Source organism: Orycteropus afer, unplaced genomic scaffold (genome assembly GCF_000298275.1).
Source record: "Orycteropus afer afer isolate SDZICR_OR568_19922 unplaced genomic scaffold, OryAfe1.0 scaffold00157, whole genome shotgun sequence".
NCBI classification, from domain to species: Eukaryota; Metazoa; Chordata; class Mammalia; order Tubulidentata; family Orycteropodidae; genus Orycteropus; species Orycteropus afer.
Window position 1 is genome coordinate 6,595,093 of NW_006921744.1, and position 13,043 is coordinate 6,608,135.

General features: G+C 39.6%; 1 protein-coding gene across 1 annotated transcript in view; it reads right to left on the reverse strand.

Annotated features, from left to right (window-relative positions):
- LRCH1 (leucine rich repeats and calponin homology domain containing 1) overlaps nucleotides 1-13,043 on the reverse strand; it is a 343,960-nt gene that overhangs the window by 38,844 nt on the left and 292,073 nt on the right. Inside the window, exon 17 of the mRNA XM_042781726.1 lies at nucleotides 5,424-5,533. Coding sequence (XP_042637660.1) covers nucleotides 5,424-5,533 — 110 coding nt within the window. The remainder of the gene's footprint in view (nucleotides 1-5,423; nucleotides 5,534-13,043) is intronic.

Sequence of the window (13,043 nt, forward strand, 5' to 3'; positions counted from 1 at the left end):
AATATATGAGGAAAGCAGAATAGGAGATAAGAGTAAGAGTAAGAGTAGGGAGTAGGGGTCGCTATGAGTCAGATCTGACTCAACGGCATGTAACAATAATAACAACAAATAAAAAATGAGAAAATTGTGAAAAAAAAAAAAACAAGTGATGAGACAAACCAAAAGAGAAAGAGAAAAAAGAAGGGAACCAGGAAAAACAGAGGGGATGACAAAGAACGAGAGAAGGGAAAGAGAAATAAAATAAAAAGAAAGGAAGAAGAAAAAAAGAGTAATTTAAAAAACAAAAACAAAAATTGGGGGCTTGGTGGGAGGGTGGCAGGGCACCCAAGTTCTGTCAGGGTGTGCAACCAGGATGAAATTTCTGCCATTCCAGAAGGTGGGTGGAGATGGGAGATGGCCACACCTCTGTTCACCAAGAATGGGTAGGGCTCAAGGGTAACAAGAGAAATATTGAAACTTTCTAGTCATGAGTTCCAGTGTGGTTGCCTGTGCTGTCCTTGGCAAACAGAGGCTATCCTTAGGTTGCTGCCCAGATTGGAATGCTGCTTGAAATATTAAAAATGGCTGTACCACTTGTAAATATTCAAAATGGGCTCACCATTAGGGCAATCTGCAGCTCCGTTTGTCTCCTTATTCACTGTTTTCATTCAGGTTCTTCTCCTAGTTGGTATTTAATTCACTTCTTTATCCTTCTCTTCAAAGCTCAGGGTTCCAGGATTGCCTTCTGTATCTGTTTCAATTGGTTCCTCATTTCATTGTTGCAGAGGGTCTATGTAGCTTGTCTGCCTATCCTGCCATTTTGCCAGAAGTCCTGAATCACATCTTTTAATTCACTCTGCTAATTCCTCTTTTCCACCAGCTGCCTGCCAGTTTGTTGTACTGTGGTGGCTTGCATGTTACTATGATGTTGGAACCTGTATTACGGGTATTTCAAATATCAGTAGGGTAACTCATGGTGGACAGGTTTCAGTGGCGCTTCTAGCCTAAGACAGGCTAGGAAGAAAGGCCCAACAATCTCCTTCTGAAAACTAGTCAGTGAATACCCTATAGATTGCAACAAAACAGTCTGACTTGCTTACTTTGAATATGTCATCAGAAGGAACAATTGCCAGAGGATAGCATCATGTTTGGCAAAGCAGAGGGCCAAAGATGGAAAATCCAGGAGATCCTTGGTATGATAGAATGACACAGTAGCCCCAGTGATGGAGTCAGATTTGTCAGTGATTATGAGGATGACACCGGAAGAGGCAGCACTTTATTCTGTTGTCCATGGGGTTGCCGTGAGTTAAAGCTGACTTGACAGCAGCTAAGAGTAACAATCATCTCTCTTTTAACTAAGACCATTTTCATTTAACACAATTATTGATATGTTAGGAATTAAATGTCATTTTATTTATTTTTTTCTTCTTTACTGATTTCCTTGGGTTATCTCAACATTTTTCAGAATTTCATTTTAGTTTATTTATAGCATTTCTGAGTGTATCTCTCTGTACAACTCTTAGTGGCTGCTATAGATACTACATTTTATAAACATAACTATCAAAGTCTACTGGTGTCATTATTTTACTGGTTTAAGTAAATTTGGAAGTCTTGCCCCCTTTACTTCCCTCTTCCACCACCTCCCATTTATAACTTCTCCATATATTTAGAACCACATCAGAGAGTGTTATAATTTTTACTTCAACTGTCAAATATTTCAAAAACTTGAGTAGAAGAAAAGTCTATTGTATCTACCCATGATTTTGCTTACCGTGCTTTCTTTCTTGCTGATGTTTCAAGGTTCCTTCTTTTACCATTTTCTTTTTCTTTACAGACCTTCATTCCCTAAGGCATTCTTTTAGAGCACGTATATGGTGACATAGTCTCTTAGCTTTTCTTCATCTGAGAATGTCTTGAATTCCCCTTCACATCTGAGGGATATTTTCTTTATGTATAGGATTCTGAGCTCACAGTTTGTTTCTTTTAGCATTTGAAAAAATATTGTCACTTTTTTCCTTATCTCCATAGTTTCTAGTAAGAAATCCACTTTCATTCAAATTGTTTCTCCCTTATAGGTAAGATCTCATTTCTCTCATTGTTTTCAGAATTTTTTCTTTACCTTTATTTTTCAGAAATTTGATGATGATGTGGTTGGTGTGGATTTCTTTGGGTTTATTTTGTTTGGAATCCACCTACCTTCTTGAATCTATAGGTTTACTATGTTTCTTGCCAAATCTAGAAAGTTTTTAGCCAGCAGTTCTCTAGGACTTTGTAAGGTCTGCTCTCGTTCTCCTCTCCTTCTGGGACACCAATGATGTGAATGTTAGATCTTATGATATACTCACACGGGTCCCTTAGACTCTGTTCATTTATTATCAGTCTGTTTTCTCTCTGTTGTTCTAACTGGGTAATTTCTATTGTTCTATCTTCAGTTCCCTGAGTCTTAGCTTTGTCTCCTCCATTACGCTGTTAAGGTAATCCACTGAACTTTTTATTTCAGTTACTGTGTTTACCTTTTCTAAAATTTCTATTTTGTTCTTTTTATCTTCTATTTCTTGGCTGAGACTTTCTAATTTTCTTACTTGATTCAAACATTTTCATAATTGCTCATTCAGGCACTTTTATAATAGTTGCTTTACAATCCTTGTCAGATAATCCTAACATCTCTATCATGGTATTGGCATTCATTGATTAACTGTTCTTATTAACTTGAGATCTTCCTGGTTCTTGGTATGACGAGTAATTTTTGACTGAAAACAACATTTCTGTATCACGTTGTAAGACTCTGGATCTTATTTAAACTTTCCAATTTAAGTGCCTTCTTTTGGATACTGTTCCAGAGGGGAAGAGGGGTACCTCTCTGTTACTGTCAGATAAAGGTACAAGTCCAAGTTTCCCTCAATTTTGACTGATCCCTGAGTGAGAGGCTCCTTATTACTGCTGGGTGGGGGTTGGAGTTCTAGCTGCCCACATGGTCTCCATTGACAACATGGTAGGTCCTACCTCACTACTGCTGGCAGTGGTTAAAGTCCTGACTCTACACTAGGTCTCCTCTGATACCATCCCGAGGGGCAGGGGTGATATTGCCTTTGTTACTGTTGGGTGGGAATAGAAATCCAGGCTCTGTACATGGTCTCCACTGACATTGTAGGCAGGACTGGAGAGAGGCTTGTTACTTGTCAATGTGGATGAAATTTCTGGCTTCCTACCTGCTCATTTCTGATATCACCTCAGAGGGGCCATTGGAGGTCTGGTGAAGGAAGAAGTCTAAGTTAACCACTCAGCCTTTTCTGGCATGGCTAGGGTGGGGATATAAAGTTTTTCTGTGATGTGTGGCTGGAGTAATGTAGTTATGGATTAAAAGTTTTCTAATTTCCTAAGTGGCTGCTTTCCTGGTCTTTGCTGAGAGAGAGTAGACTTTTGTTGGGGCTTTTTTTTTTTTTTTTTTTGACTGCATCTGTTGGTGTTTCTGAGTTGCAGCTTATTTAGTGCCATGTCTGGAATATATGAAGGTAAAACAAAAAACAAGGAACTTAACACCATGTCATTTCCTTGGGTACTGAGGTTCTTAGGGAGTCTGCCTTCACTTCTCTGTTTTTAAAGTACTCTTATGTTTGTTTTCTATCATACAGGGTTTTAAAAAATTATTACTATTATTGGATTTCTTGGAAGGAAGGTTGGGCAATCTACTTCCATAGTGATACCACCTCGGAAACCCAAGGAGGGTTCGCTATGAGTTGGCACATAACAACAACAATTATTGGATTTAGCAGGATGAATAGAGAAAAGTACATCTACTCCACCTTCCTAGAAGTGGAACTAGAGACACCAGTTTTCAAAGTCATAAAAGTCTCTGTTTTGCAACTAAAGTTTCTTTTAAATGGATAATGAAGTCCCAAAAAGGAAGGACTTAATTTGGTGGCTTGCAATAAATGAAGTACATGAAAATCACTGCATGCAACATTATTACACAGAAGGATCTTTCTCCACTTTCTTCAGTATAATCTGCAAAAGTTGGAACCTGTGTAAGGCAGAAACCTGTTAGAGAAGGAAAACACAAATATTTTCCACCAAACAGAGAGTGATACTGTGAGAGCCAGTACCTGATGGGATTGCTTTGTTTTTCCAGGTCTTGCAAGTTTTCCATTTTTGACAAGGTGCAGTCACCACTTTTCTATTGCTCTCTGTTCAGTGGAAAATATTATGAGTTTTCCTTTTCTGACAGGTTTCCAGCTTACACAGGTTCTGCTTTCACAGGTTTTACTGCATAAAGTATCATTTGTAACAATAAAGATGCAGACCTATTGTTTTATTTTTGCAAGGGAAAAGTAAATTCCCAAACCTACTGCTAACTCCCTGGGTACCTCACGGAGTTGTTCCACCAGTTCTTTTTCTTTTCTCATCTGTTCCATTTTCTTCTGAATTGTAAACTGTGGGTCTATAGATTCCAAATTTCTCTGAGGTCTTAAAAATACTGTAATATAAAGATTTGCCCTTGGAAAAATAAAATATATGTAAGTTTATTTTATTTTTACATATGTATTTCCTCATATTTCATTTAACCTCTGGTTAGCAGCCAAACGCTATACTCACAATACCACCAGAGGTCCTTGGCATATGGCAGCAGTCAATAAAATTTGCTTGTGAAATGTGGAGATTTAGCATGAGCTCAACCTTGTACGTATGTAACAATTCATAATGTGCTTCTTTTAATAACTAACACCTAGGACTTCTTCCTTGGTGATTAAGGAGTTCAAACCCACCAGCCACTCTGTGGAAGGAAGACTGGTTAATCTACTTCCATAAAGATTTACCGCCTTGGAAACCCAATGGGGGCCGCTATGAGTCAGAATCGACTCAATAGTAATGTTTAATTTTTGGTTTAGTTTACTGTAATCTGAATGAGCTCTGGTGGCATAATATCAAAGCACTGTGTTGTTAACCAAAAGGCCAATGGTTTGAACCCACCAGCTGCCCCGTGGAAGAAAGATGAAGCAGTGTGCTTCTTAAAAGATTTACAGCTTTGGAAACCCTATGGGGCAGTTCTACTCTGCCCTATCGAGTCAGTAGGAGTTGGAATTGAGTCGATGGTAGTAGGTTTGGTTTTAATGAGTTTAATGGGTTTCCGAGGCAGTATCACTGCAGAAGCAGATTTCCCAACCTTCCTTCTGAGGAGTGGCTGGTGGGTTTGAACCACCAGCCTTCTGGTTAGCAGTCAAATGCCTTAGGCACTATGCCACCAGAGCTATTTTTTTTTGATAGATGAAGAAACTGAAACTCAGGTATGAGAAATGACTTGCCCAATATCAAACAATCAGTAAGTGACCTAGCTAGATTTTAAATTAGGTCTGTAGACAATGCTTCAAAGTCTCTTTTTCAAAAAACAAAGACTTATGTTTCAATCCGGAAAATTATTATTCAGTGAGATAATATTTCTTGGGTACCTCACGGAGTTGTTCCACCAGTTCTTTTTCTTCCCTCATCTGTTCCATTTTCCTCCGAATTGTAAACTGTGGGTCTATAGATTCCAAATTCCTCTGAGGTCTTAAAAATACTGTAATATAAGGAAAAAAAAGAGGCTTTATGTAGTACCTTCTACAGGTTGTTGTATACAATTACTCTTTTTTAAATGAAAGAATTAGTTTCTTTATTCATCCCAAATAATTCATATTATAACTCACAGAAACAAAGAAATTCCTACTTGACATGGAAAACCTGATTAGAGATTTCTAAAGGAGACTATCAATCAAGAAGGGAGTGCGTCAGGGTTGTATTCTTTCTCCACACTTATTCAATCTATATGCTGAGCAAATAATCCGAGAAGCTGGACTATATGAAGAAAAATGTGGTATCAGGATTGGAGGAAGAATCATTAACAACCTGAGATATGCAGACGATACAACTTTGCTTGCTGAAAGTGAGGATGACTTAAGGCACCTACTGATGAAGGTTGAAGAATACAGTCTGCAGTATGGATTACATCTCAACATAAAGAAAACAAAAATCCTCACAACTGGACCAATGAGCAGCATCACAATCAATGGAGAGAAGATTGAGGTTGTCAAGGAATTCACATTGCTTGGTTCTACAATCGATGCCAACGGAAGCAGCAGTCAGGACATTAGACGACGTGTAGCATTGGGAAAGTCAACTGCGAAGGAACTGTTTCAAGTGCTGAGGAGCAAGGATATCTCCTTGAGGACTAAGGTGCGCCTGACACAAGCCATGATATTTCCAATCACCTTGTATGCATGTGAGAGCTGGACAATGAATAGGGAAGACCGAAGAAGAGTTGATGCTTTTGAGTTGTGGTGCTGGCGAAGAATGCTGAAAGTACCATGGACTGCTAAAAGAACTAACAGATCTGTCCTGGAGGAAGTGCAGCCAGAATGCTCCTTGGAAGCAAGAATGGCCAGACTTCGTCTCACCTATTTTGGTCATGTTGTAAGAAGGGACCATTCCCTGGAGAAGGATGTCATGCTTGGTAGGGTGGAGGGTCGACGAAAGAGGGGGAGGCCTTCAACAAGATGGATTGATACGGTGGCTGCGATGATGGGCTCGAGTATAGCAGGGATTGTGGGGCTGGTGCGGGATCGGGCAGTGTTTCGTTCTGCTGTGCATGGGGTCGCTATGAGTCGGAAACGACTCGACGGCACTTAACAACAACAACAACAAAAGGAGACTATGGAGTGTCACTGTGTGGTGCAAACGGTTAACACGCTCAACTACTAGCCAAAAGGTTGGAGGTTCGAGTCTACCCAGGGGTGCCTTGGATGAAAGGCCTGGTGATCTGCTTCTGAAAAATCAGCCACTGTGGGGCACAGTTCTACTCTGACACACAGGGAGGCAGCAAGAGTCAGAATCTCAGAATCAACGCAACAGCGACCTATTAATAAAGACTGTATTTTACGTTATTTACATTTAATTTCAACAACAACAACAATATTTAAGTTAAGGAGCTCTGATGGCGCAGTGACTAAGGCATTTGACTGCTAACCAGAAGGTTGGTGGTTCAAACCCACCAGCCACTCCACGGAAGGAAGACAGGGCAATTTACTTCCATAAAGATTTACCACCTCAGAAACCCAGTGGGGGTTGCTATAAGTCAGAATCAACTCAATGGCAGTGAGTTTGTTTTTCTTTATATTTAAATTATACTGACTGTGTACACTAACAAGCTGTGTTTTTCGGTGATAATAAACTGGATACAGAGGAGGGTTTGGATCCTCATTAGAACTGTTCCAGGCCCCTTCTCTGACCACTGGCGCTCCTCTTCATGCTTTCATTCTACGTTTTCATGTCCACACATGTTTCATAAGCCTTTCATTAAATTCAGATAATTTGTTTTATATAAGAAGACTCCAGAATTTCTTTTGTGTTAAAAATATACACAGATTGTTTTTGTTGGCATGACATTTCTCATATGCCTGGGTTAAGACTAAGTGATGATACCCAGTATTGCGTTTTTAATTGTGGAATGGAAAATTCTGCCTTCTGTCATGTTACTAGGAGCTCTGGTGGTACAACGCTTAAGACATCTGACTGCTAACCAGAAGGTTGGCAGTTCAAACCCACCAGCTGCTCTGTGGAAGGAAGAGGGGGAAATCTACTTCCATAAAGATTTACTGCCTTAGAAATCCAAGGGGGGGTTGGCTCTGAGTCAGAATTTACTCAATGGCAGTGGGCCTGGTGTTTTTGGTTATCATGTTACTGACAATGTATCCAAAAAGTTAGGTCTTTTAGAAATTAACATAGACTCCTTTCAGAAGGGTTGGCAAGATCAGAGACAGTTTAAGAAATCATCATTGGCTCCAGATCCTTAAAAGTTACATGAACCGTAATTAACAGCAGTTCTTCTGAAAGGAAGACTAAGCCATCTGCACCAGAGAAAATGGATACCTCAAAACCTGGGAAGGATAACATATTCTAAAGACCAGTCAACAAGATACACAATATTTTATATATAGTAGAGTGCTAACACAGAAGCTCTGGTAGCATAGTGGCTAAAGCACTTGACTGCTAACCAGAAGGCTGGCGGTTCAAACCCACCACCCACTCCTTGGAAGGAAGGTTGGGCAATCCTACTTCCGTAGTGATACTGCCTTGGAAACCCAAGGAGGGGTCGCTATGAGTCGGGGCCGCTTGATGGCACATAACAACAACAACAGAGTGCTAACAGCAAAGATCTTCATTTTTTACTGTGATGCAAGGTCCAGAGCTGATGCACACTGGAATTTTTATCTCCCTTGAGGTTTTTATTCTATTAAGACTGTCAATTTCCCATGCACACAGGAAGGGCAAAGGAGCCGTTTTGAGCCATAGGTGTCTTTTGGTTCCTCTGGCCTGTGTACCTTAAGAGTGCCTGTGTGCTGGGGGAAGCGAGGAAAGTCCTAACATTGTGGACAGAGAACTATAGCTTTAGAAATAAAACCACATAGAAAGATGCCTCGGCATACTGGAGCTCTAATAGTTTCAATCACCACAATTTAAAAAATGTAGAATGAGAAGATGATGTAATTTTTATTCTATCTTGATGAACATTTCCTAATGTGCTACTTCGGAGACCTTTCAATGTACTGGATTTTTAAAAATTAAATCTGGTTTACAAATATAATACTTTGAAGAAAAAGATTTGTTTGTACACCATATAATCAATTATCTTCACTTGTTGTTGTGTGCCGTCAGTTTAATCTCACTTTACTCTTTTGAACCAGATCACTTTAATACATGACTTGTACAGCTATACCTCATTTATTGTGCTTCATTTTATTGAGCTCTACAGATAATGTGCAGGTTTATTTATTTTTATTTACCAATTTAAAATTCGTGACAACCCTGAAGCAAGCAAGTTCATTGGTGCCATTTTTCCAACAGTGTGTGCTCACTCTGGGTCTCTGTGTCATATTTTGGTAATTCTCAAAATATTTCAAACTTGTTCATAATGCTAGTGCACACTTGAAAAACTACAATATAGGGTTAACATAACTTATATGCACTGGGAAACCAAAAAAATGGTGTGACTTGCTTTATTGCAATATTTACTTTATTGTGTTAGTTTGGAATTGAACCTGCAATATCTTTGCCGTGTGCCTGTACTATAGCTCTCACACGTCCATATTTTCTTCTTCAGTTCATTCTAGGCTACTTGTATCAGCACTCTGTGCCATATGGAAGATTACAAAAAGGAAGCATCTGAACAAACCCGACTTACAGTTGTTTTGTGTTGTGTTAGGTACCGCTGAGTTGGTTCCGACTCATAGTGATCCTAAGTACAACAGAATGAGACACTGCCCACTCTCGTCCTATCCTCACAACTGTTACTGTATTTGAGCCCAGTGTTGCTACCATTGTCTCAATTCACTTCAATGAGGATCATCTTTTTCACTGACCCTCTAGTTTACCAAGCATGACTAGTCCCCCAGATAACAAAGTAAATGAGATAAAAATCTCACCATCCTTGTGTCTACATTCTGCCTGTACTTCTTCTGAAACAGATTTGTTAGTTCTTCTGATAGTCCATGGTATATTTAATATTCTTTGACAACACCATTATTCAAATGCATCAATTCTTCTCTGGTCTTCCTTATCTATTGTCCAGCTTTTGCATACCTATGAGGTGACTGAAAGTACCATGGCTTGGGTCAGATGCACCTTAAAATGTCAAAGTGACATTTTTGCTCTTTAATACTTTAAAGAAATGACTTATAGTTAAGAACAAGCAAATGGATAAAGAGAGTGATGTAATGCATGTTAACACCTTCTGGAACCTCTGCTGCAAGCCCACTTGGGGATTCACAGGCCAAAAGAGTCAAAGGCATATTTCAGAAGGGCTGTCATCCTGGCCCACAAATCCGGACCCCACAAGAAGTGAGACTGACTGCTTCAAGCAAGGTCAGTAAAGGAAGGAAGACAGGGCGACAAAGCAGTAGAAGATGAAAAGCTCACAGAGTAGGGGGAAATAAGGAAAAGTGACATATTAAGAAGTATGGTAGGAATTGGAGAATGCATTAGACTTGCTTTAACAGCATAAGGAGTTCCTGGGCAGCACAAATAATTAAGTGCTCAACTGAAAGACTGGCAGTTGGAATTCACTCAGAGGTGCCTTGCAAGAAAGGCCTGGCAATCTACTTCTCCAAAATATCAACCACTGAAAACACTGTGGCGCACAGTTCTACTCTGACACACAGGTCACGATGAGTCAGAGTCAACAGCAACTGCTTTCTTTTTTTAATACCATATAGAGCTACACAAAAACTAGTCATTTAAGAGTAGCAACCAGAAGGTATATATAAAACCAAAAAAATAAACTCACAGCCATTGAGTTGATTCTGACTCACAATGATTCCCTTTGGATTTCCAAGGTGATAAATCTTTATAGAAGTGGATTGCCCCGTCTTAATTCCATGGAACAGCTGGTGGGTCTGAATGGCCATCCTTCCAGTTAGCAGTCAAATGTCTTAGGCACTATGCCACCAGAGCTCCTTAGAAAGTATATATATCACAGTGTAAAATCTAGAATGACTCCACACCCCCAAAGAAAAGAAGTAAACTGAATTTACCAAAAAAGTCAAGGAATGCGGACAGAAGTGCATAATACACATATTAGCCAGCAAGGGGCGCCCCAACACTGTTTACACAAATGCAATGTTTTCTTTGGAAGTTTTATTTTCCTTTGCCTTTTTTCTGGGGGTAATCTTATCTAATACAGTATATTTAATATTTTCAATATGTTTTTACTGGCACATTTCATTCCAAATATGAAACTATCAGGAAGTTAAATGAACCGTGAGCTTTTGTTTAACAGCACACAGTTCAAGTATCTGTGCCTTGTTGGAGCCCTATGTGAGATACCAGGATCATGTAGTAGCATCTGGATCTTAATTTCCTGGCACACCTTTTTCATCTACCATTCCTTTGTGCCATAAAAATACAAAATGCATGCTTGGGTTTCTGCTATATGAATGTTAAGCGATCAGAAAGTGTTCAAACAGACTTGGGCTGTGATTTTCCAAATGACCACTTCAACTGAACATGAAATTGTTGGAAACCATGACTATAATACTACTGGTGTTCTAGGATATTTGAGAATTAAAATATTCTCTTAAAGCCTCTTTAGGCTAATAAATCAAGTGTTCAGCTTGCTGATTTTGCAGGTTTGTTGTTACAGAATAATTACACTGGGACTATCAAGGGAGCTGGGTTGTTTTCTGTTTTTGCCAAATTTTATCTTCTTTCTTGCAGGTACAGGTCAAATTCCGTTATCTCTACCTCTTGATCCTCCATTCCCATCCTCACTCTCAAGCTGAGAGTAATCACTGTCTCCTATGAACTTAAAATTTTTTCCCCTGTTTTCCTTCTATCTTACAGTATAGATGTTTCTCACCATTACGAATCTGTAAGAGTTTGTGTGTTTTCAGTGTGTACCCTCCACCCTGCCCACTCTGAAACTCCCTCGCCCCCTTCTACACCCCCACCCGCGCCTTCAGTGAACAAAGCAGTGAGTTGGGCAGGATGAGCCTGTTACATTAATGCATGAAACAACTGCTTCAAAAACTCCCTCACATTCATTGATGAGTCTATTTAGAAGGTATTTCTGCAGAGAAGATTATTCTATCCTGAAATCTCTTAAAGCTTAGTTTCCAGTCTGAATTTAGACTCTGAAATAAAAGTTCCATGAAAGAAAAGATCTTGGTTATCTTTTACTGAGGTGTGGCCACAGTATTAAGTATCATGCCTGGAACATAATTAACATTCAGTAGATATTTGGAGGAGTCCCTGGGTGGCTCAAACTGTTAAACACTCAATTACTCACTGAAAGGTTAGAGATTCGAGTCCACCCTCAGGCACCTTGGAAGTAAGACCTGGCAACCTACCTCCAAATGGTGACAGGTGTTGAAAACCTGTGGAACACTGGTCTGCTCTGACACATTAGGTTGCCAGGGGTTGGAACTGACAGTAAGTAGTTGTTTGATTAGGTAGTTGAAGATGTGCACCAGAAACCATTTCTCCAGTTGTCCTGAGAATATCTTTCAGTAAAGTAACCAATGTCCACTGCTCTGAAAATTGCTCTGGTAGCATAGTGCCTAAGGCATTTGACTGCTAACTAGGAGCCTGGCAGTTCAAACCCACCAGCCACTCCTCAGAAGGAAGATGGGGCAATCTACTTCTGTCGAGACACCACCTTGGAAACCCAAGGAAGGGTCGCTATGAGTCGGATCTTACTCAACAGCAGTAAGGATGGAAGACAGATGGCTATTTATAATTATTATAAAAATGACTAGTCCTATATTATTAGCATTTATTTCTTAAATTTAATTCAATGAGAGATTTCTCTGAGGAAATACAAAGTTTTCCAAAAGAGCACTACACAATGGAGCTCTCCAGCAGTCTCTTTTGAAGTTAAGAACCTATTATGGGTATTATGTTTAAGATATAAAAATTCAAGAGCAGCAACATGGTGCTGAAAGAGTATCAGGAGCTTTCCACCTAGGCTAACGTGAATCAGAAATGTGACCAGCTCATGCATTCATTCCCTTCTGGAGTCCAAAAATAAATCAGTCCTATTCCCTGCCCTAAAAATGCTCAAACTTCCTCTCTGTGGTCTTGGACTATTTACTTAACCCAGTGGCTTTCAACCCTGGTTGCTCATTAACATCACATAAGGATATTTTAAAAAACTTTTCAGTGCTTAGATTCTACAATACACCAAATAAATTAGCATTTCTAGGGGTATGGCCTAAGGAACTCTGGTGGCATAGTGCCTAAGGCATTTGACTGCTAACCAAAAGGTGTGGGGGGGCGGATTTTAAACCCAGCCACTCCATGGAAGGAAGATGGGGCAATGTACTTTTGTGAACATTTACCGCCTTGGAAACCCAAAGGGGTCACTATGAGTCGGAATCAACTTGATGGCAGTGAGTTTGTTTTTTGTTGTTAGTTTGTTTAGGGGTAGGGCTTGAGCATCTAGAGTTTTAAAAATGCCCACATGATTCTAAAGTGAAGCCAGGATTAGGAACTATTGAAAAAAGTTCTCATGTCTTCAGTTTCCTTGTTTTTGTAATGGG